The sequence below is a fragment of the Balaenoptera musculus genome, chromosome 19 (assembly GCF_009873245.2).
Source record: "Balaenoptera musculus isolate JJ_BM4_2016_0621 chromosome 19, mBalMus1.pri.v3, whole genome shotgun sequence".
NCBI classification, from domain to species: Eukaryota; Metazoa; Chordata; class Mammalia; order Artiodactyla; family Balaenopteridae; genus Balaenoptera; species Balaenoptera musculus.
This window is the reverse complement of record NC_045803.1, coordinates 33,693,456-33,714,049: the sequence shown is the minus strand read 5'-3', so window position 1 is coordinate 33,714,049 and position 20,594 is coordinate 33,693,456. Positions and strand designations below refer to the sequence as shown.

At 58.7% G+C, this 20,594-nt stretch overlaps 1 protein-coding gene across 7 annotated transcripts in view; it reads right to left on the bottom strand.

Annotated features, from left to right (window-relative positions):
* Nucleotides 1-10: 10 nt before the first annotated feature.
* The window catches only part of NDRG4 (NDRG family member 4), a 43,051-nt gene continuing 22,467 nt past the window's right edge, over nucleotides 11-20,594 (bottom strand). For 4 of the 7 annotated variants that reach the window (XM_036832626.1, XM_036832625.1, XM_036832624.1 and 1 more), the window contains exons 3-18: nucleotides 17,765-17,809; nucleotides 13,478-13,525; nucleotides 9,837-9,942; nucleotides 9,464-9,584; nucleotides 9,314-9,376; nucleotides 9,086-9,146; nucleotides 7,521-7,607; nucleotides 7,375-7,431; nucleotides 6,856-6,959; nucleotides 5,943-5,999; nucleotides 5,801-5,852; nucleotides 4,777-4,824; nucleotides 4,563-4,598; nucleotides 4,397-4,448; nucleotides 3,001-3,039; nucleotides 11-2,189 (exon numbers count right to left, since the gene is read on the bottom strand). In XM_036832626.1, the coding sequence (XP_036688521.1) occupies nucleotides 2,035-2,189; nucleotides 3,001-3,039; nucleotides 4,397-4,448; nucleotides 4,563-4,598; nucleotides 4,777-4,824; nucleotides 5,801-5,852; nucleotides 5,943-5,999; nucleotides 6,856-6,959; nucleotides 7,375-7,431; nucleotides 7,521-7,607; nucleotides 9,086-9,146; nucleotides 9,314-9,376; nucleotides 9,464-9,584; nucleotides 9,837-9,942; nucleotides 13,478-13,525; nucleotides 17,765-17,809 (1,131 nt within the window). In that variant the 3' untranslated portion in view covers nucleotides 11-2,034. The remainder of the gene's footprint in view (nucleotides 2,190-3,000; nucleotides 3,040-4,396; nucleotides 4,449-4,562; nucleotides 4,599-4,776; nucleotides 4,825-5,800; nucleotides 5,853-5,942; nucleotides 6,000-6,855; nucleotides 6,960-7,374; nucleotides 7,432-7,520; nucleotides 7,608-9,085; nucleotides 9,147-9,313; nucleotides 9,377-9,463; nucleotides 9,585-9,836; nucleotides 9,943-13,477; nucleotides 13,526-17,764; nucleotides 17,810-20,594) is intronic. The other 3 variants (XM_036832620.1, XM_036832621.1, XM_036832623.1) reach the window with 3 other exon arrangements.

Below are 20,594 nucleotides of genomic sequence, written 5' to 3'. Positions count from 1 at the left end.
ATCACCATACTCAAATTCTTCTTAGTTTCTTTATTAGTTTTTCAGCACAGTTAACTCTTTCTACGTTGACAAGGGTTTTTGTTTTACATTTTGTCATCTCAAAGTCTCATGACATCAGGCACCAGAATACACAAAAGTAGGCTCTTCACTTTGTACAGAGAAGAAAATAACAAATTCCATTAATAGTTCACTTTGACCAAAGAAGACACAACCTCCGATGGAAAGCCACACGCCGGAGTACCCAATATACATATATATATATAATGTATAGATATTTATAGATCTCATCTGAAAGAACACGGAAAAAAAATCCAAGATTCACAGCGCTATCTACAGTAAGAGGGATTAATTCTACCAGCTTTTCAAACAGTCACGTTCTATATTCAAAGGAAGCACGTGAGTGAATAGAACTAACAGACTAACACTCCACTGGGCTCTATAATGGCTTAAGATGACAGAAAGGGGTGATGTGTGCCGAGGAAATGTGGATGCAGGTGTCCCCTCAGCCCCACACCCACCCACCTACCCTCCACAGCCCTGCATTTTTCATTGCTCTCTCCTCTTCTCTTTTTTACTCATTTGGGGGCTTGTGGCAACTGATTTAGGCTCAGAGACAAATGGCTTCTGGTTCCTGGGCCAGGAGATTCTACCCAGTAAGGTGGATGAACAGGAAGTATATGGCACAGCCCTGGGCTTCAGCTGGCTGGAAGGGGCTGGGGTGTGTGGGGGGAGCCTTTCTCCTCTGCCTGGCCCTTGTTCACTTCAGGAAACGTCACCTCCCACCCCAGGACCCAGCAAGCCCCAGCCTGAGCCTACTCCAACTGGCTAGGATGGTGATTTGGGACTGCCAAGTCCTGCTAATTTGGGCCAGTTTTCTCCAAATGAACTCTCTCAGTGATGCCTACGTGAAACATTGGCATAGCTTGACTAGAAGTCTCCCTAGAAATGTTTCTAGTGGCCTTGGCCATGCTGCTGCTGATTAAGTTGTCCTCCATGGAACCTAGGGGTGAAAAGGGGGTCTCTGGGGGAACTCTATAGGAACTCTGAGCCAACACTGCCTGCTGGCTTCCAAAGGCAGTCACCACGAAGTTCTCAGAAGCGTACCCAACACTCAAAGGCTATCCCAGACTTTAACCTCAGCCCTAGTCAGCTCCCTAGAGGCAGAGGACCAGGTGACTTTCTGCCTCAGGGCCTTGGCTCAGAAACGGGACAGGGCCAGGAGGTGGCAGACTGTGGGCTGGAAGGGACAGTCTGTGGGGTTCCTGCCCTCAAGGTCCTCTGTGTTCTGTCTTCCTTGGGCAGAGAAACCCCTTTCAGCCCCTACCTGCCTGGCCCTACAGCACCAGGCCCACCCAGAGAGCACCAGAAAAACTGCTGTCTGGTAGAAGCGCCCCCTTGTGGCTACTGTTCAGATGATTGTCATGGGTGCTAAAGTCAGAAACAGATGTGCTTGATGGTGGGGCTCAGGGGTGGGAAAGGGGCCTGCAGAGCTCCAGGGCTCCTGCCTCTGAGTGCTCCCTGCTGCTGTCTCCTGGTTCTCATGCCAGTGCCTGAGCTGGACCCTGTGTCCCTGCTGTCCCAGCACCTACCACCGCAAAACCCCATCGCACCTTCAAACCTGCCTGCCTGAGGGGGTCAACCCATGCTTTCTTTAATCCAGGATATTATCCTGGATCCTGGCCAGAGATGGACTCAAAGTCTTTCCTTAGCTAATCTCCTTCTTCCCTGGAACCCTGCCCTGACTGTGCCTGGGCCTTGGGGAACTGGAAGAGAGGGTCTAAGTCAGCCAAGTTAACGAGGTGAGGGAGGGGGTGGGGTAGGGGAGGAGTGAGCCCCTCAAACCGTCTGGAGACTGTTCCACTGCAGCATCTAGGACGGATCCCCTCATCTTTTTAAACAAAAGAAAAGTAACCCCATTTCCTCCCCTTCGCCCTTGCAAAAATAAACTAAAGGGGAAATGAGCTGCGCAAGGATGGCAGTGGGACGTCGATGCAGGTTGGGGGGCAGGTGAGCATCTTCGTGGGACCAAGGGCTTCAACAGGACACCTCCATGGTGTGGTTGACCTGGCCCAGCCCCTCACTGCTCTCTGAGTGGGTGCAGGCCTGCGGGCGGCTGCCGTCCACCGAGCTGGCGCTGGTGAGGGACGAGGTTCGAGAGCGGGCGAGACGGGTCATGCTGGCCGAGGGCACTGCAGACAGAGAGGGCACCGGGGGTGAGGACCAGCAGGCGGGGCCGGGCGCAGGCAGGCAGGAGAAGGATTTACGCAAGCAAAGCGGCCAGCGAGACCCGTTCTTCCGACGAAGGCTCATCCCAAGCCAGGGCTCTACATTTGCTCTGTCAAGCCCCAGGCATGCAACGCCAACGACAGGAAGTGAGCCAAAGGGGCGCGGGGGCCACAGAGGCCGGCAGGACCCTCCTCACAAGAGCTGGCCAGAGCTGTGGCCAAAACGGGGTGGCAGCTGACCGGGTGTCCTTGAGCTGGGGCAAGGATGGGACATTATTTCCAGCTCGGCCTCCCTCAAGAGGATGATGGGGCAGGGGGAATGAGACCAGTTCTGTAAAGAAGGGCAAGGTGTGATGGCCCCAGACTGCCCTAAATCCTGTTTCTGCCCTTATTCAGAGTTTCACAAGCGAGACTTGCAGGGAGCAAATTCTACCTTCCTGACCTCAACTAGCCACCTGTCCAGCTCAGGCATGGCTTGCCCCTGACCCCAGGGCCGACACCTCTGAGAAGTTCTGGTTCCAACTGCCAGAGTTCTGGAAGCCACGGGGCCCATGGCAACCTAGAAGCAAGGCTGATCTAAAACCCAGCCAATCTGGAGCCCTAAATGGGACAGAGCCCACGGAAGAGCAGGGCACAAGAAGTTCCCATGGCAAGATGCGGCCTGGCTGCAGCACTGCACAGAGGAAGGCGCAGGGGCTCCTGGCGGGGTGGGGGGGGGGAGTGGGGGGGCAGGACGGCGGCGGTCCATGCATTAGGGAAGGGGGTGCGGGGCTACCTGCTCCTCCACTCAGCCTTCGGTCCTTCAAGTATGCAACTAAGAGAGAAGACAGAGCCAGAGGGGCAGGGTTGGGGAGACAGAACATGGGTGAAGAGGAGGCCTGGCGAGGTGAGGGGAGAGGAGAGGAAGGCACAGAGCAGGCTGGGGGCAGGGCCAGAGGCTCAGGAAGCCCACTCCTGCCCACCCACCGAAGCAGCGGCCACAGAAGGAACCACAGCACTGACTGATGTCAGTCTGGCCCTAGGAGTCGGGAGAGCAGGGTGGGGTACTCGTCTCACCCCCCGATTCTCCAGCCTGGGCTGCGGCACTGGGGGCTCACCCCCACAAAGCCTTTAGGGCCTATAACCTAGTCCCAGCACCCTCACCATTCTGCTGGGGCTCACTCTCCCCGTGGACAGAATGCGGGAGACCCGTATGACCTCCCAAATCCTTCCCAGCTCTTGGGCTGCCTGGTGGTGTTTGTCCCAGGGCCCTGAGAACGGGTCCCAGCCCCGTGACAAGTACCGCTCACCCACCCATCCCAGCAGTGTCCGCCAGGCACTTCCTGGGCTCGGCGCCCAGCCTCAGAGCCCTTGCTGGGTCTCACTGTGGGTCTTGGCCTTTTGCTGCCCTACTTCTCCAGGCAGGCTGGCAGGGGGCCCCGGTCCCCTGGGGGCGGGGGGTGGAGTTCTGTTCCTGGCTGGCCCCCCAGCCTTCCCCCACAGGCCTGTCCTCCCCAGAAGGCACAAGCTCCAGAGGCTGAGGTCTGGGGCGAAGAAAAATTCGGGCAGAGGAAGTTTGCTTCCAGGAGGAGAGCCAGGCACAAGGGGGAGATGGAAGGAACTGAGGAGATACACGTGTGTCACCAAGGGGGCATGTGCGCTGGTGGCGCTCACGAGCAGTGTCTCACTCCCGCACGAGGGGAAGTCGGGGGCGGGCAGGGAGCCAGTTCCACCCCTCTTTCCTCAGGGTCTTCAGATATGTCACCCCCAGTTTGGCTGCCTCAGCTCTCCTAACAGCCAGATGGCCTCACATGCCTTCCCCAGTCCCCAGACTCCAAGTCCACTCCTCTGATGCCCCTGGTACCATCTGGCATCTTCTCAGCCCTTCTCAGGTGCTGTAGGCCCAACAGGCGCTGGGTGGGGTGGGTAACCCACCTCTAGGCAGGCTTCCCGGGCAGGACTCAGCCCCAGGCCCTGCTCCCCAGGGCTGGGAGAAGAGTCCCCCACCCCAAAAGGCCCAGCCCTGTCAGGAGAACAGTGCCCCAAAGCCTCCCCAAGGGCAGGGCCTGGCCTGGGACAATCAAATTACAACCTAGGTGGAGATGCCCTAGAGGCCCCCAGGCACAGCGTCAGCCCCAACTTGCTGCCTGCCCCCCAGTCTCTAGGGCAGGGCGGGGTGGAGGTATACTTACTGTAGCCCATGCCTTGCAGGAAGTATTTGAAGGCTTCAGTCAGCTTCCCGGGCTGCAGGACGAGGGACAGGTACATGCTTTGTTTGGCTGCCTGGGATTCAGGGAGAGGGGAGGCTTCCCCAACCCCTGGCCAGGTAAGGGATGGAGGGAGGGCCAAGAGTCTCACCTGTGTGACCTGGGGGAGCCCCCCGGAATCTGCCATCTGCAGGGGAGAGAGGGGGGTGAGCTGAGCAGGGGCCACCTCACACCACACCTTGCCTGTCCCTTGCACACCTGGACAGGCTGCCCTGACCAGACACACCGTCCTGCTCCCGCCTTGGCTGGGACCCCAGGCAGGCCCCTCCCTGTGGCTGGGCCCAGGGTGGGGAGGAGGGCCTCACCTTCAGGAAGGTCGTGGTGGTTGGATCCAGTTTGGAGTTGCACTCGACCTGGGGACAAGGAACAGGCTTCAGCAGAGTGAGGCGCCCGAGGGCTATCAGGCGTCCCCCCTGCCCCGGATGCTAAGGGAGGGTCTATCCCCAGAGCTGCGAGGCTCTACAGGTGAGGGAAGGAATGCAGGGGGCAGACATAGGCACGGCCAAGGCCCTGGGGATCAGGAAGCAGCCCCCTGAGGGCCTGAGACCCTCTACTGCACTCACAACTGCTGCTGGGCTGGGGGCAGGGGCTGGGCAGCGGCCTCACAGCGAGCCAGGGTCACCTTGGCGGGGGAGGCTGGGAAAGCACCAGGGACCCCAGGAGTCGGGCGTCAGAGGTGAGGGAGGGCCGAGCGTCAGCAGGAGACTCCGAAGCCCTGACCCTGCCTGGGTCAAGACGGCAGGTGCAGCCCACAGCCCTGCTCCCCGGAGCCCTCAGGCACACGGAGGGTGTCGTAGTTTGGGTGCACACTGGGGGCTTCCCTGGGCACTCCTGGACCCCTGACCCTCTGGGGGGACATGAAACACCCCAGGCTGCCTGCCCTCAGAGTTCCAACAGGAGAGGTGACACATGATCCCCAAACATAATGGATGCATGTGATGGTCAAAGGGGGACCACTGCTGTGCTCATTAATTGCTTATTTCATAACAAATGAATCCAATTTTAAAGAAAAGAGAGATCTTAGTCTCTGGGCCTAAAATGGGTCGAGAGTGCGGAGGGGCTGCCGTGCTGCAGGGAGGGGTAGGGTGGGGCAATCAGGTGGCCCGGTCCTGGCCGCAGGCCCCTCCTGTCTCCAGGCCTCCCTCACCTGAAGGCTGCCTCAGGCACTGGTGCCTGGCAAGATGGTGGGGGAGTGGGATGAGAAGCCCACCATCCGGCGTCCCCCCGAGGCTTCCCGGGGGTGGGTCAGGAATTGGCCCCGTTGGCCAGGAGCCAGTGACCCCTTTGCCCCTGCCACCCACTGGCACCAGGGCACAATCCCTCACTCACCACCCCCTCCTCGGCAGGTGCGTTATCCCCGACCACCAGCATCACAGGGCAGCTGCAGACACAGAGGAGAAGGGCTGTCTGGCCTGGGCACTGGAGAGGGGGTTACAAAGGCCGGGCAGGCTGGAGGGGGCAGGGCACTCACCGCAGCGTCTTGGCGTTGGGCACTGTTCCAGGCCGGTTAATGTCCAGATCTCTGCGGCTGCAGGGAGAGGCGGAGGTGGGCATCCCAGGACTGGATCCCAGGGCGGGGCGTTGGGGAATGTCCCCAAGCCTGACACTGCCGTATTTCAACCCCATGGCAACTATGGCCCAACATCCCTGGAGGTGCTGGGCTGGCCCCAGATTTGGGGCTTACGCTCTAGTGTCTCAACGGTGAGACAAAGCCTCACAGATGCCGTTGGTAAAATGGGGAGACAGAGACCTGTTCTGCATAAGTAGGGGCCTGAGGGCTCCCCTCATGTGACTTCTTCTGGGACCCCCCCCCCAAGTCATGCCAGGTGGGCCCTCACATTTGGCTCTCATCACGGGCTGTGCACCACCACCTGTGCTGGGAGTCCCGCGCCTTAGAGGCAGGCAGGCCGGGGCTTCCCTCCTTCTCCAGAGTTTCTCCAGCACCATGCACACAGCAGGCGTTCAATAAATATTTGTAGGAGAAAGAGGAGAGGGGCAGGCCAGCAAGGGGCCCTGGCTTCTCCCCTGCAGGGCAACCCCTAAGGGGCTCCAAGGAGCACTTAATCCAACCTCCTCTCAACTTACGGATGTCAGCACTGAGGCTCAGGGCAGTGGGGGCAGCGGGTGGCGCCCACATCCCCCGCTGCTCCCGCTGGCAACGCCCAAGGGAGGGGGAGGAGTGGAAGAGCCCTGCTCCCCCTCTGCCCCTCGCGGGGTGTGACCCTGGGCAAGAGGTCACCCCTCTCGGAGGCTCAACGGTCCACTCATCTACGAACTGGGGGAGTGTGTTGCCAGCCGTGAGCAGCTGTACTGGGGAGGGGGGCCCCCAACTGCGTGAGCGCTCCCGTTTTGGTGCCGCCAGCTGGGACCCGAGCCGCCCACACCTGTTGTACATGTTCCAGAAGAGCTGCAGGTTGGCCTGGTTCACCACATTCCCGATCTGCTGCCGGTAGCTCTGCACCAACTCTGTGTTGCTCACCAGCTCCTCCTGGGCCCGGGGACGGGGGATGAGCGCACGCGCGGCAGGGCGGTGTGGCGCCACAGACGGGGACTGGCTCAGAGGGGGCACCTCTGGCCGGAGCGGCCCCTGCCCCACCCCAGTGGTGGGGAGGGAGGGGGGAGGGGGAAGAGTGTGGGGGGAGCCCACGGCCTTGGGAGGGGAGGGGACCCCGTCCCATCTGTCTCCCCAGTCTGTCTCGGGTGCTGCAGTCTCGCGGCTGATCCCGGGGTAGGGGTGAGGCATGTCTGATGCCACATCACCCCGCCACCCTCTTCCTCCTGCCCGGCCGGGAGGGGGGAGCAGAAACCCCGGGTACCCCCCGCGAGGGGGCAGAACCAGGCCCTCGGGAGAGTCCCAGCCCGGCCGCTCCTGCTCCTGCATGAGGACGGCCCCGCCCCCTTACCTGCCTGAAGAGGTGGGAGAGCACCGTGTCAGGTAAAGTGCTGGTCAGGCTGGAGAGCTGCGGGACGGGGCGGAGCCAGTGTGAGGGACGCCCCGCCCCACCCCACCCCACCCCACCCCACCCCCTTCCAGGCGGACCGCGCTCACCTTGGTGGCCGCCCAGTCGATCCAGCCTTTGCCATTGGGGTCGATGTTTATCAGCACCAGCCCCTCCACCAGGTCGGGGAAGATGAGCTGCCGGGACAGGGAGACAGGGCTTGGAGGGCGGGGCAGGGTGCAGGGAGCCCCAGTCTTCCCACCTGGAAAACGGACTGTACAATTCTGGCCCTGCCCGTCTCACAGGCGGTTGCTAGGATCTGAAGGGAAGGCCGCGCTCTGTAAGGGCTTCAAGGTACCACTGATAACCAAGTGCCTTCAGCTGGGAACTTGCCTGGGGGCCCCTTCCAGCTGCCCCTGCTCATCCTCCTCCCCACGTGGAACCTTTCAAAACCCTTTTATTTGGAATCTATGCCTATATCACTGTTTTTCAGCCCCTTTAATATATCTTTGAAGAGGCTACTATTGCAACACTAAGGATTAAACATCTTCAATGAAATGTTTTGATTCTTTGCTTTCATAGAAAAAACCCTAGTGATATTAAGAAACTGACCTTTCCAAAGCCTCTTTTGTGTTAGACATTGTAAAAGAGATTCGAGTTTTCTGTTCGGCTGTCTGCCTGTGTTTAGGGAAAAATGGTGATATATATACAATACTGAGGTCATGTCAAGGTTGTCTGGGGTGGCCGGGAATAGTTGACAGTTAACAAAGTGGTTAAGTACCGCAGTGGAAATTGGAGTTGAAAATTCTTAGTCAGTTTTTTTGGTTTTTTTTGAAGAAAGAAATACTTTGAATCCTAAAAATTAAGTTTTTGCTTTTAGAGATGGAAAGCTTGTGAGCTCCTACCCGACATGATGTTTCTGAAACCTGACTTTAAACCTCGCAAACTTAACATAAGTATAATTTTAGATTAAAAAATGATTCATGTTGGGGGCTTCCCTGGTGGCGCAGTGGTTGAGAATCTGCCTGCCAATGCAGGGGACCCGGGTTCGAGCCCTGGTCTGGGAAGATCCCACATGCCGCGGAGCAACTAGGCCCATGAGCCACAACTACTGAGCCTGCGCGTCTGGAGCCTGTGCTCCGCAACAAGAGAGGTCGCGATAGTGAGAGGCCCGCGCACCGCGATGAAGAGTAGCCCCCATTTGCCGCAACTAGAGAAAGCCCTCGCACAGAAACGAAGACCCAACACAGCCATAAATAAATAAAGAAATAAAATTAAAAAAAAAAAAAGAGGGATGAGAGCCAAAAAAAAATTAAAAAAAAAAAAAGATTCATGTTTAAGTATTACCCTAATTAGTGAATGAGTGATTAGGATAATCCTTATTTAGTGGCTGGAGTAATTAGTTGTATAGTTTGTTGCTAAGAGAAAGTTTGGTTTTGGATAATGGTTGAAGCAACTTATGGCGCATAGCGTTTTAAGGAATTGTATAGAAAAAGTAACCTTTTTTTTTTTTTTAAGTTAATTTCCTTGGAGGAAAAAAAGAAAAAAGGACTTTCCTAAGTGAAGAGGAAGTAGGGGGAGGAGGAAAGGAAGAGAGGAAGGAAAGTTCCTGTGGGGTTGCCCCTGGGAGAGACCAGTCCTGGGATTAGTTACAGGGGCGGGTGGAGAGACTCACTGCAAACTTGGCCAGCACGTAGGCTCCGGCTCCCACTCCAATGCCAATCACGTACTTGAACCTGATAGAGAGCATGGCTGGTCACTCTAGGGGTTTCCCATGACTGCCATCCACAGCAGACCCACCCATAGCCCTCAGCGCTCAGCGAGAGCCTGCTGGCTCTGCGGAAATGGGGGGCGCGCCCTGGCCCCCAGCACGGGGGCGGGGCAGGGCTGGGCGAGGACTCACCCGAAGTGCTGCACCACACTGGGAAGCATGGCGGCTAGCTGCTCCATGGAGGGGAACTGGTACCTGCAGGCAGAGCAGGAGGTCAGGCCCAGTGCAGCCGGGGGTACAGGGCTGGGGAAAGCTGGGGAGTGGGTCGCTCCGGGTACCTACCCCTGAGGAAACTGCGAGGCCCCCACCTGCTGACCGGGGGCATCCACGTGACACACCACGAAGTGCTTGGTGATCTCCTGCATGTCCTCAAAGTTGAAGAAGGTATTGAAGCACAGCTTGTCTGCAAAGACAAAGCTCTCAGCTGTGGCTGAGCCGGGAGAGGCGGGGAGGGAGGCCCGTGGATGCTGAAAGGGAGGTCGAGGCAGAGGTGATCAACCTCATGGTTCTGCGGGGAAACCAAGACCCAAATGGCTAGGGGCACAGAGCTGAGCATGAGTGGGGAGCTACGGGACTCTGTGGGGAGGGAGGGGGGCCTCACTGTTCCGGGAGATTCGAGGCAGTGGAGGGCCAAACGAGGCTGAGGCGCACTTACGGTTGAGACCCACATCATGGTAGGTGACGATGGCCGGGCGGTTCCCCTTGGGGGAGCCCCGGATCACCACGTGCAGAAGGCCGTAAGGCGTCTCGATGTCGTGCTCCTGGAGGGGAGAGACAGCGCTGGACACTCCGGGCAGCCCCCACTCCCGGCTCTTCCGGGAAATGATGCTGTGGGGCAGCCTGGGGGCTGCTGGGCCTCTGGCGGGACTTTCGCCCCCATAGGGTGGTGCGTCCCCTTCTCACCACCCCCAGCCACCCCCAGAGAGGACAGACCAGAGGGAGCACCCCTTCCCAAGGCTGTTCAGCACAGGGGCAACGTGAACTGGTCTGCACGTGAAAGTTCTGGTCTCCTCTGCAAACCAGCCAGTGGGACGAGCTGCCACTGCTCAGGCCCAGGCTCAGGCCCTGCTGCACTCAGGCCTCCAGGGTCCAGTGAGGCCCATTTTCCCCATCTCACTGCAGCCCCTCCAGGACAGCTCTGCCATCCCCACTGAGTCCCGCCCTCATCATGTTCCCCCTCGACTCAGAAGCCTTCAAAAGGGCCGCAGCTCCTGAAGGGGACTGGCCTCAACAGCTCACCTAGAATCCACGGCAAAGACCCCTTGCTGGCCAGCCCAGCCTCCCACCCCGACACCTGCCCCTGGTTCCACCTCCACGCTCTTGCTCCTGCCTCTCCGTGATCCCCAAGGCCTCCCTCAGGCTAGACTCCCACCCCCTCCCCAAAGGCCTTCTGCAGTGGCCACTCTGGGGTCCTCCTGTGTTCACGCCTTTGGTTTGGCTGCTCAGGGTCGTCAGTTCTTCAGGAAGCAGGAGCTGTATGCTGCAGGTTCAAGACCCGCTCTAGCCCTTACTGTGTGACTCTGAGCGGGGCATGCACTTCTCTGTGCCTCAGCCACCTCTGCTTGAGCCACCTCATCAGGACTCTGTGAGAACTAAACAAGCTGATATCTGCCGAGTGTTTAGCACTTGGAAAGGGCCCCAGAAAGGGGGCTGCCGTGTGTGGGCATCCCTGAGCCCTGGGGAGGCGCCCTGCTGGCTGGTCCTTCTGCAAACTACTCCCTCTTGGCCACTCATGGGGAGGCTCCAAGAGGGTCTGCCAAAGCTGAATAAACAGCCCTGCTGGCACCAGGGGGAGTCCTGGGAACTACAGGGGGTGGCCCCGGGGAGTTGGAGGTGGGGCTAGGGTCAAGGACAGTCAGATGTGACTGAGCACCTACTGTGTGCCAGGTGTTATGCAAGAGAGAAGGAGCTCTTTTCCCCATCTTTCAGGTGGAGGACACTAGGATGCTCAGATTCAGAGACAACCTACGTTCTTGCCTCCGACAGGAAAGTGGAGACTCAGGCAGGAAACATCTTCTTGGGGACTGGCCTTCTTGGGTCTGGGCTCAGAGGACCACTGTCGAGGCCTGTCTCCGGTGGGGAGAGACAAGGCAGTGCCAACCCTGTGGCTCAAGGCTGCACCCCGGGAGCCACACTTCTGGGAGTCCTCCAGGCCGGCCCGAGCCCACCACAGCCTCCCCACGGCCCAGGCCTGTCCTCCCTCAGGGCTGTCAAAACAAGGAACACTTCCTGCTCACTGAACACTGACCGGACACTTTTCATGTATCTTCTTATTTATCCTCACAGAGGAGGAAACTGAGGCTGGGAAAGAACTGACTTGCCCAAGGTCAAGTTCAGAGAAGGCAGAGGGGGGCGCCTTGCCAGGTGCCAGCCTCAGGCTGCTTTTTCTGAGGAAGAGATCAAGCTCCATGCAAGAGAATTCTGAGCCGGCAGCCTCTCCACAGGGTGCCTGTCCCTGCTTGGGGGCCCTGCCTCATCCCCACCCCCCATGCTCTGCTGGCTCTGGAGGGCAGGGCCTGGGGCAGGAAGAGTGCACAGTGCTAAGGAAGGTGGGATGGGGCAGGAGGGGCGCACGGTGCTATGGGAGGGGGGCGCTGGGGGCAGAAGGAGCTCAGTTCTATGAAGGGCAAGTTATGGGGCAAGAGGGGCGCACGGTGCTATGGAGGGTGGGGTGGGGGCAGGAGAGAGCATCCACAGCACAAGAGCTGCAATGCGCTTCCTGCGGCATAGTTCTCAGAGCGGGGTCAGCTCTAGCCCGCAGAGCACAAGTCAGGGCCCAGGCCGTGGTCCTCCCAAATCTCCACCTCCCCATGGGTGTGTGTGTGAGGGCAGTGTCTGCCCCTCCCAGTCCCGGTGTGGCCGCCCAGGTCCCCATGCCCCACCCGGGGCAGCGGGACTAAGTCGCAGTGCTTGCACCACTAAGGCTCAGCCCGCTGGGGATGGGAAGGGCTGGGCCTGGACAGGCCATCGGGAGCACCAGCCCGGTTGCCCACTGACCTTGGCTGAACCCTCCGCCGACCTCCCTGCACCCTCTCCGACCCAGGAGTTCAGATCCAGGTAATCCTGATAGAGGCCAAAGGTCCCCAAGAGGGGCGCCCCAAGGGCCGCAGCCGGACACGCTTTGAGTCCCCCAATCCCCAGGGCCGAGGGCTCTCATTGGCTCTTGGTGACGTCAGAGTCCGTGCCGCCTCCAGGTGGGCGCCAGCGCGAGGCACTGCGGCAGCAAGGGAGGGGGCTCTAATGTCCTCTCTCTGCCTGTCCGGCTCCCCTCATCCGTGACCTTGAGCGCTGCGGGGGTGGGGGGGGCCCTCCGAGTTGGGCTTCAGGTCGCGTGCACGCGCTCGGGGCTGGTTGGATTCTTCCCATCAACCGCATCAATAATTCAAGGACCGGGTCTGCAGCGGCGGGTAGGCGCTGACGTCGTTGCCTGGGTAGAGGTCGGCCCCATGGCCTCCGGACCCGGCAGGGCAGGCAGGGCAGGCAGGGCAGGCTAGGGGGTAGAGGAGTATGTCTGCCCCTGCCTCTCCCTCCTGGAGTTAGAACAGCACCGGGCCTGGGCACCTGCTGCCCCCAGGCAGAAGGAGGCACCCTGGTCCCACCGGGGCCCCTAGCCCTGCAGGTTCATCCCTCCAGCATTGCCTTCCTACGCCCAGAAAATAAGGCACAGCGGCCCCCTTCTCCCTGCAGGGACCCCAGCCCGATGGCCCAGTTAACACCACAACCCAAGACTTCTCTGCTTCTGCCTGACTGGCACCCTGCAGTCCCCCAAACAACCAAGACAACCCTCGCAGGGTCAGGAGGTGTCTGCAGGCACAGACACCCCAGACACACAGGGAACAGCTTCCACAGGGCTGAGGTGGTCACAGGCGCCAGGCAGAGCCAGCTGGGCACGTGCCAGGCGGAGGGCACACCGTCAGTGGGATATACACATGCCTACACACCGATCCACACAGGCTTACAAACAAGTCACAGCCCGTTCCAGTTTGTGCAGAGATTTCAGCCTTCCCCGCCCTCCCCTGTGGACCCTGACCAGCAGCTACCCCCAACCGCTGCAGCAGACCAGGGTGCCTGGAACCTGCTGGCCTTGCTCAGTGACCCCCAAGGTGAGGCGACTGAAGGCAGAACCACCACAAGACAGAGGCAGAGGGTTGCCCCTTCCTCCCCGCCCGCCTCGCCACCCCCAGACTCCGCACTCACCCCATCCCAGCCACCCCCAGACTCCGCACTCACCCCATCCCAGCCACCCCCAGACTCCGCACTCACCCCATCCCAGCCACCCCCAGACTCCGCACTCACCCCATCCCAGCACTCCGGCATCTTGCTGAGGGAGGCGACCAGCCTCGACTAGGAAGGGCAAACAAAGGCCTGAGTCACCAGAGTCCAGAGGGAGGGAGCAGCGCAAGTAGGAGACCGGCGGCTCTATGACGGGGCACAGCTCCCGGGCCATTTATATGCAGAGCCTGCGGCGATTGGGGGGGGGGCGGCTGGGCTGGCCCCTCCTCCCTGCGGGGTTTCTGAGCAGCCACTCGCTCACCCGGAGCCCCTGCTCCCAGATTGGCTTTCAGGAGACAAACTTGGCTCTGATTGGCTTCCAAGGTCCTCACTCACCCCATCTCCTGCTCCTCCCGCCCCCAGCAACACATCAGTCTTGATGGCCCCCAGCTCCTGCATCCGGCCCACCCCCAGCACAGAGGCTCACAGCAGCAGCTGCACAACGGGTCCTAGGAAGACAAGAGGCCACATGTACATGTGTGCCCTGTGACAGGTACACAGGAGCCTCTCAAAGACGAGCACACGGAAGCAGGGCAGGGTGGACCACAGAGGCATGCCCTAGACAGCAGAGCCCTTGACCCATACCCTGGGAGCAGGGAGCGCCCGAGAGCGCCCCAAGCCCAGCCTCCACATCAGAAAGGCCTGGATCCCTTAACCTTGAGGAGATAGGGGAGTCACTGCTGCCTGGGGCAACCTGGGTCATGACCCTACTCCAGGGGACTGCTCCTTCTCCGCTCCCAGGGTCTCCCCTTGGGCAGCCCCCACTTTGCCCACATGTATACCCAGCGCCTGCCCACGCTGGGGAAATGGGGGTTCTGGGGCCAGGGGGCCTGGGTAGATTGGTGGGCACACACCAGCTCTGCCCTCCCCCACCCCCATCCTGCACAAGGGGCTGGAGGCCACTAGAGACAGGAGGAGGGACAGGAGGCAGCTTGTCCACGTGGACATGCCCACCTCCCGCAGACACACCCAGCCCTCCTTCCTGGGGCCACCCAGCCTGGGGCTCAGCTCTCGAGTCTCTGGGGAGCAGGATGCTTGAGCCGCCTCCCGCTGTCCTGAGCAGCAGGACAGGTGCTGGAGGTCACGTGGCTCAAGATTTGGGTGAGGAGCTGGCCAGAGACATGCAGGCAGAGTAAAGAGATTAGAAGGGGCAGGCAAAGGAGAGCAGAGGAGGAGAGGAAATAGGCCAGGGAGGGGAGCAGAGGAGGGAGCCCAAGGACTGAGAGAAGCAAGAGCAACAGAGGGAGGGAGGGGTGTGGGCACCTGTGCCCCCATTCTGCCTCTTTGGTGAGGGAACACGCCACTTGTCCCAGACTGTGCCGACAGCCCTGCACGCTGGCTGGCTGCCCTCGGGGAAGGCGGTCACCTCCCCATCTCTGGGTGCCTAGTGACCTGGTCAGCACCTGCCCTGTATGCTATTCCTGGCCATGTCCTCTGCCTGGGGGGCATCAATAACTTTCCCTGCCCCTCTCTGACCTCTCGCACTGCGGGCCTAGTGCAGAGTGCTGGGGGCCTGTGGTCTCCCAGGGCAGCTGGGGTGTGGAATGGGCTATCCCCCAGCCCCTCATGTTCTGGCCATGTTCCCTGTTCCCTGCAGCCACTTCGGCACAGGAAGAGGCTCTGGCAATTGAGGTGGTGTGCAAAAGCACAGCCCTGTCTGCGGAACTGCCCACAAAATCCTCCCATATGCTTCTGGAAGAGGGGCACAGTGGGGTGGCCTCCCACCCTTTCTGCCACTACAACCCTGCCCCTTCATGGTCCCCATCCAACCTTATGCCCACCTGAACCTCTGAGTAGCCTTTCCCACCCTTGGACCTGGGAGATCTCAGACACTGCCCAACCCAAGCCATGACCTCCCAATTCTGCTCAGCTCAGTGGTTTCAAATCCACAGACCTGAGTTTAAATTCCAGCTTCCCCACCCACTAGCTGGTGACCTTGGGCAAGATTTTTTAACTCCTCTGTGCCTTAGTCTCCTCAACTGTCAAATAGGAATTGTGCCTTCCTCACAGAGCTGCTAGGATGAAAAAAAGCTGCATACATCACTATAGACCTGACCCCAGGCCTGCCCAGGGGAGAAATGGATTAATCTGTGTGTCTCTCCAACCTGTTGGCCTCCTCCCTGGAGGTTGTACAGTTGTGGCTGAATAAGGCAGGCTCAGGTCCTGCTAGCCAAACCCTGCTAGTCTTTGCTGTGTGACCTCAGGCAAGTCAGTCAACAACTCTGAGCCTCCACATCTGTAAATGGGAGAAAAGCAGTGTAGCTGCTTGCACAGGTAGCTTTAAGGAGCAAGGGTAACACATAATCCTCACAAACCTATGAGAAAGGATGAAGAATCTGAAGCACAGAGAAGTAAATTCTCCCACTCAGCTAGTAAGCAGTGGAGCTCACCAGCATCTCAGCACCTGGGCCTGAGGTCACATTAAGAGTAGTAAATGCTTAGTACCATATCTTCCACGTGCCATACTCCATCCAAATGCTTTGCACATGTTACTTTATTTTATCCTCTGAACACCCACTTTACAAACAAGGAAAATGAAGCACAGAGAGGTTCTGTAACCTGCCCAACATCACACAGCCAGTAGGCACAGAGCCAGGAACCACACGCAGGCAGTCTGGCTCTAGTGGCCACTAGTCACAGCCCAGGGTCTGAGTGCCCAGCCCAAGGGCACCAACCCCGACCCTACAAACACCCGGGGAGGGCTGAGCTGCCTGCCTCACTCTACAAAATGAGGTAGTGACCTGTACTGGAGGTCACGTGGCAGGGCCAGGACCTGGACCCAGGTCTTCCTAGCTCTAGATTGTCCTTCTGCCTCCCCCACTGGCTGGGCCCACTGAGGCAAGGGACTGAACAGGATAAAATCCCTGCCAGGCCTTGGCCCAGACAAGGGCCATCCTGGCAGCTGCTTTACTAAAAAATAATTAAAAAAAAAAAACAGCCGCTGTGTGGTGTACCCAGAGTAGACAGTAAGGTACCTTTTAACACATGCTGCCCTTTACCAAGCAAAGGGTCTTGAGAACCAAGGTCCCACACATATGGAGTGACCACCCTAGTCTGGGCCCGGCAGATGGGTGAAGAGGACCCCAGGATTCTCATCCCCTATTTCACCCCCCAATCTGCCTCCCAGGGTGTGTGTGTTTTGGGGGCTGGCAGTCAGCACCGTTGGCATCCAGTGAGTCCCACTCAATGTCGGGCAGGGGCTGATTGCTCTGGATTTTATTTCAGCAATCCCCCCTCCTGTGGGGGAGGGTCTGTCTGTTCACACATTCCAGCCCTCATTTGGAGCAGGGAGGACAAAGGAGACTCTGGCTGGGCCTGGGCCACCTTGTGGACACATCTCTCCCTTCTCTCCTCCCCGGCCCCTAGTTCCCCACTCCCCCAGGCCCCATCCTGTCTTCTCGAGCTCCAGAGGCCTTTGTGTTTGGAGCTGGTGCTCCCAGGAGACCAGAGCATGTGCACAAGGGCCACTCTGATGCCTCTGCTTGCGTCCTTGAAGGACGGGTGACCCAGGGTTCAAAGCACAGTTGGGATCCATATCCTCAGATCCTAAGATCCTGGCTGCAGCGCCGTGCACCTGGGGGAGGAGCCGGCAGGCCACCCCTCCTTCCACGTCACCCCTGCGTCCAGACCACAAGGCTGAGGCTGTCATGGGGCTGAGAGACTGACCCAAATTGGATGGTGGCCTGGGGGCTAGCTCCTGCCAGCCAGGAGGAAGGTCCCAGAAAGGTCTGACTTTGTTCAGTATGTTATGATGGCCAGCGGGGCCCTGGAGCCCTGTGAAGCTCCCATTGTGTCTGCTGTCACGCGTTTTCTGAGACCCGGAAATAAACGGCCACTATGGGACTCACAGGGGAGGAATGGTTGGCCAAGTGAGCAAAATCAGAAATCATCATGCAGAGGAATAAAAACAAAGAATGATTTCAGTTTCACAGGGAATCTGGCATCAAACTAAAGAGGACATGGTTGTCCTGGGCAACTGTTGCCATGGAAACAGGAGCTATTTCGGAGCATCAACCTGGCTTTCATAGGAGGAAAGTGCTGATTCAGATGACAGCATCCTCACTCCCCCAGACCTCCCCTCCTTTCCCTGTCCTGTTCAAGGAGAGAGGGGGCATTTCTCCACGGGACAGAGGGGAGGCAAAGCCACTGTGAGCAGTGGGGGTGGTCCTGGAGGCTTCCAAGTGCCCAGTCCCTGTGGCTTCAGGCTGGCGGCACGCCGAAGGGCTGTGACCCTCCTCTGAAACAGGCTGGGTGCGGGGAGGGGCCAGCCAGCAGCTGGTCCCCATCTGGGGAGGCTGAGCAGAGACCTACCTTCCAATCTGCATCCACAGCCAAGAGGAAGGTGTCGGAATTCTCCTAAAGCAAGGCAAACAGAGGGGGTGGCTCGTTAGGCCCCAGGCTGGCCCAGGCAGGGAAGGGAGGTGGCCACAGGGGCTCTGCCTTGAGCAGCCTCGCTTGCTGTTCCCCAGGCTATCTTTTTTTTTTTTTGGCCGCACCATGTGGCATGTGGGATCTTAGTTCCCAGAAGAGGGATCAAACCCGGCCCCCTGCAGTGGAAGCATGGAGTCTTAACCATTGGACCGCCAGGGAAGTCCCTCCCCAGTCTATCTTAATGTTAACAAAAGTGACAGAGGGCTTTCCAAGCGCCGGGCATCAGGCCATTTAGTACTTGGCAGATGAGGTTACGAGCAGCTACATACATCGATTTTACCTGTTAATTTTTTTTTTACCTATTAATTGAAAATGTGAAGATTTCCACTTTGCAGGTGAGAAGGGTGAGGCTCAGAGAGACGGAAGCACGTGGCTAGGAAGTGATGGAATAATCTCTGACCCCAAATTCTTGCTGTTCAGCACTTTGCCCGCTGCCCCGACAGATGACTTTTGAGGTCGCCCATCAGGGCACAAGCACAGAGGCGGGCCTGACTATCACACCCACTTTAGGGATGGAGAAGCTGAGACCCACGCCTCGAGGGAGAAGGGGGCTTTTCTGACCTGCACAAAGGCTCTGTCTGGGCCTCTGCAGTAGCTGCTCCCACCTTTCCAGACCTGCCTGCTTCATGCTCTCAAAGTACCCAAATCCCCTGCTTTTAGGCTCGTTTATGGTGACTGGTGTGAGTCTCTGATTGGTGCCCATCCCTCCCACTGGACTGCAGGCACTGAGAGGGTGTGGACCACGTCTGGCTCAGCTCTCACCATAAAGCCTGGCATGGACCAGGCTCCTCAAACACAGACACATCTGGATGAACAAGTCTAACTTCATGAATGAGGGGAGCACGGTTTAGATATACCCAGTGTTTATAAGGTGGCAGAAATGGAGAGTGGAGGAATGGGGGCCTGAACCCCATGTGTCTGCGTTGCCAGGCTCTCCCCGATGCAGCCCGGCGGCCCTCAGACACTCTACACCCGCCCTGGGTCTCTGTCTGGGGAAGGAAACCTCATGGGGGGATCCCACATATCCAGGAAGAGCAGAGATCTGGGGCCTCTGCCTTGCCTTCTACTGTGTCTGTCTAGAACCCTCTCTGCTCTCCTCTGCTCATTGTGGGCAGATCACTTAGCTTCCAAGCCTCAGTGTCTGTGAGGATTAAACAAAGGGCACAGAGAGCAGTCATTCTGTCCTTGGCACTCCTGCACTGGACTCTGTGTGCTACAGATGCTACTGAATACATATGTGGATAAATGAGACAGACTAGAACCAGGATATTATGGGAGGACAGCAAGTGAAGGGCAGGGCTACTAGGTGCAACAAGAAGGAAAATGAACCCAAATCACAGGAGCAGGGAGGAGAACAATGAAAACCAGCGATGCTGATGTTTTACTCTCAAAATAAGAAGTTCACCCACCTGCATTCTGGCAGTTGGAGTGGGAGGGGTGGTGGAAAAAATCAGACAGCACTAGAGGCTCTCACACGAAAAAGGAAAGCCAGGTCTCAGCTGAAATCAACAATGGCTATCCTCCCCTCCTGGTTCCTCCAGAGCCTGGGGGCTCTGCATGGGGAGGGGAGGAGAGCATGGAGGTGGCCACTCCTGGACCCTCCAAGGAAGGGGGCAGGGGTCTGGGGGAAAGGGTCGAGGCTGGTTATCAATGAATCCTCTTACCTTGGAAGACCTTGCCCGAGGGGGCGCCAGGGAAAGAGATGCAGGAGGTTTTCAAGGGGATGGGAAGCTTCAGATGGGCAGGACCCCAAACCAAGAAACAGCAGGAATAATACAAGCCAATCCAGAGACACCGGAGGCCTGGGAGGAACCACATGAACATTCCAAGGAAAACCGGTGGGAGAGAGGGCCCAGCTGAGAGGAGGCGAGGAGGCCCAGGAGCGGCCTAAGGAGACCCAGGTGGGGTTCGCAGGCACGGGGAGAATCAACAATTCTTCCAAGGAGCCCTGGACACACCAGGCAAAGACTTCAGAAGCAAGCGAGTCTGAAATGGCGGAGGGACGGTGGGTAACCGTGTGGAAGTATCTGCCCCTCAGTGGACTCAGGGAATTTGCACCTGGAAGGTTGAGGAAGATTTAAAAAGTGAAAAGGACTGGCACTTCTGTCCCGTGCAGCTGGACAGGGGAATCTGTCTGTGGGTGTAACCAACCGCCTGGGAGAGAGAGGCAGAGAGCGAGGCAGAACTTCAAGACAGGACTGCACCAGTTGTCACTGAAATCTGGAAAGGCCACACTGGGAGCACCTAGGAGGATTTGGGGGGGTTGAGGATGGGGCCATTAATACGCCTTGGGAAAAGCAGATGTGACCAGTGACCAGGTCCATGGGGCTTGTGCTGACCCGAGAAAGGAGAGAAACTGAGCTGGGGATTCGCAGCCTCCGTGGAGAACTGAGACGCAGACCCTCGTGCAGGGGAGCCAACTCTGGTCCAGGTGGGATGAGGTGAGAGACACCAAATGCAGCAGGAAGAAGGCAGAGCCAGGGGGCTGGTAAAAGGGACTCAGGGAGGGAGGGGCAGCAAGGTGCTGGGCCAGGCTGGGCAGAGAAGGGGTGCGAGGGCATCTCTTGGGGTGCCCTGCCAAGGTGGGGAGTGGAAGAGACAGGCATAGAACGTGTGAGGCCAAGGTGCCCTGAGCGCTCTGTGCCGCCCACAGCTGCACACCCCGTACCCGCAGGCAGCCCCCTACCCCTGAGCCCTGGTGATGAGTGCA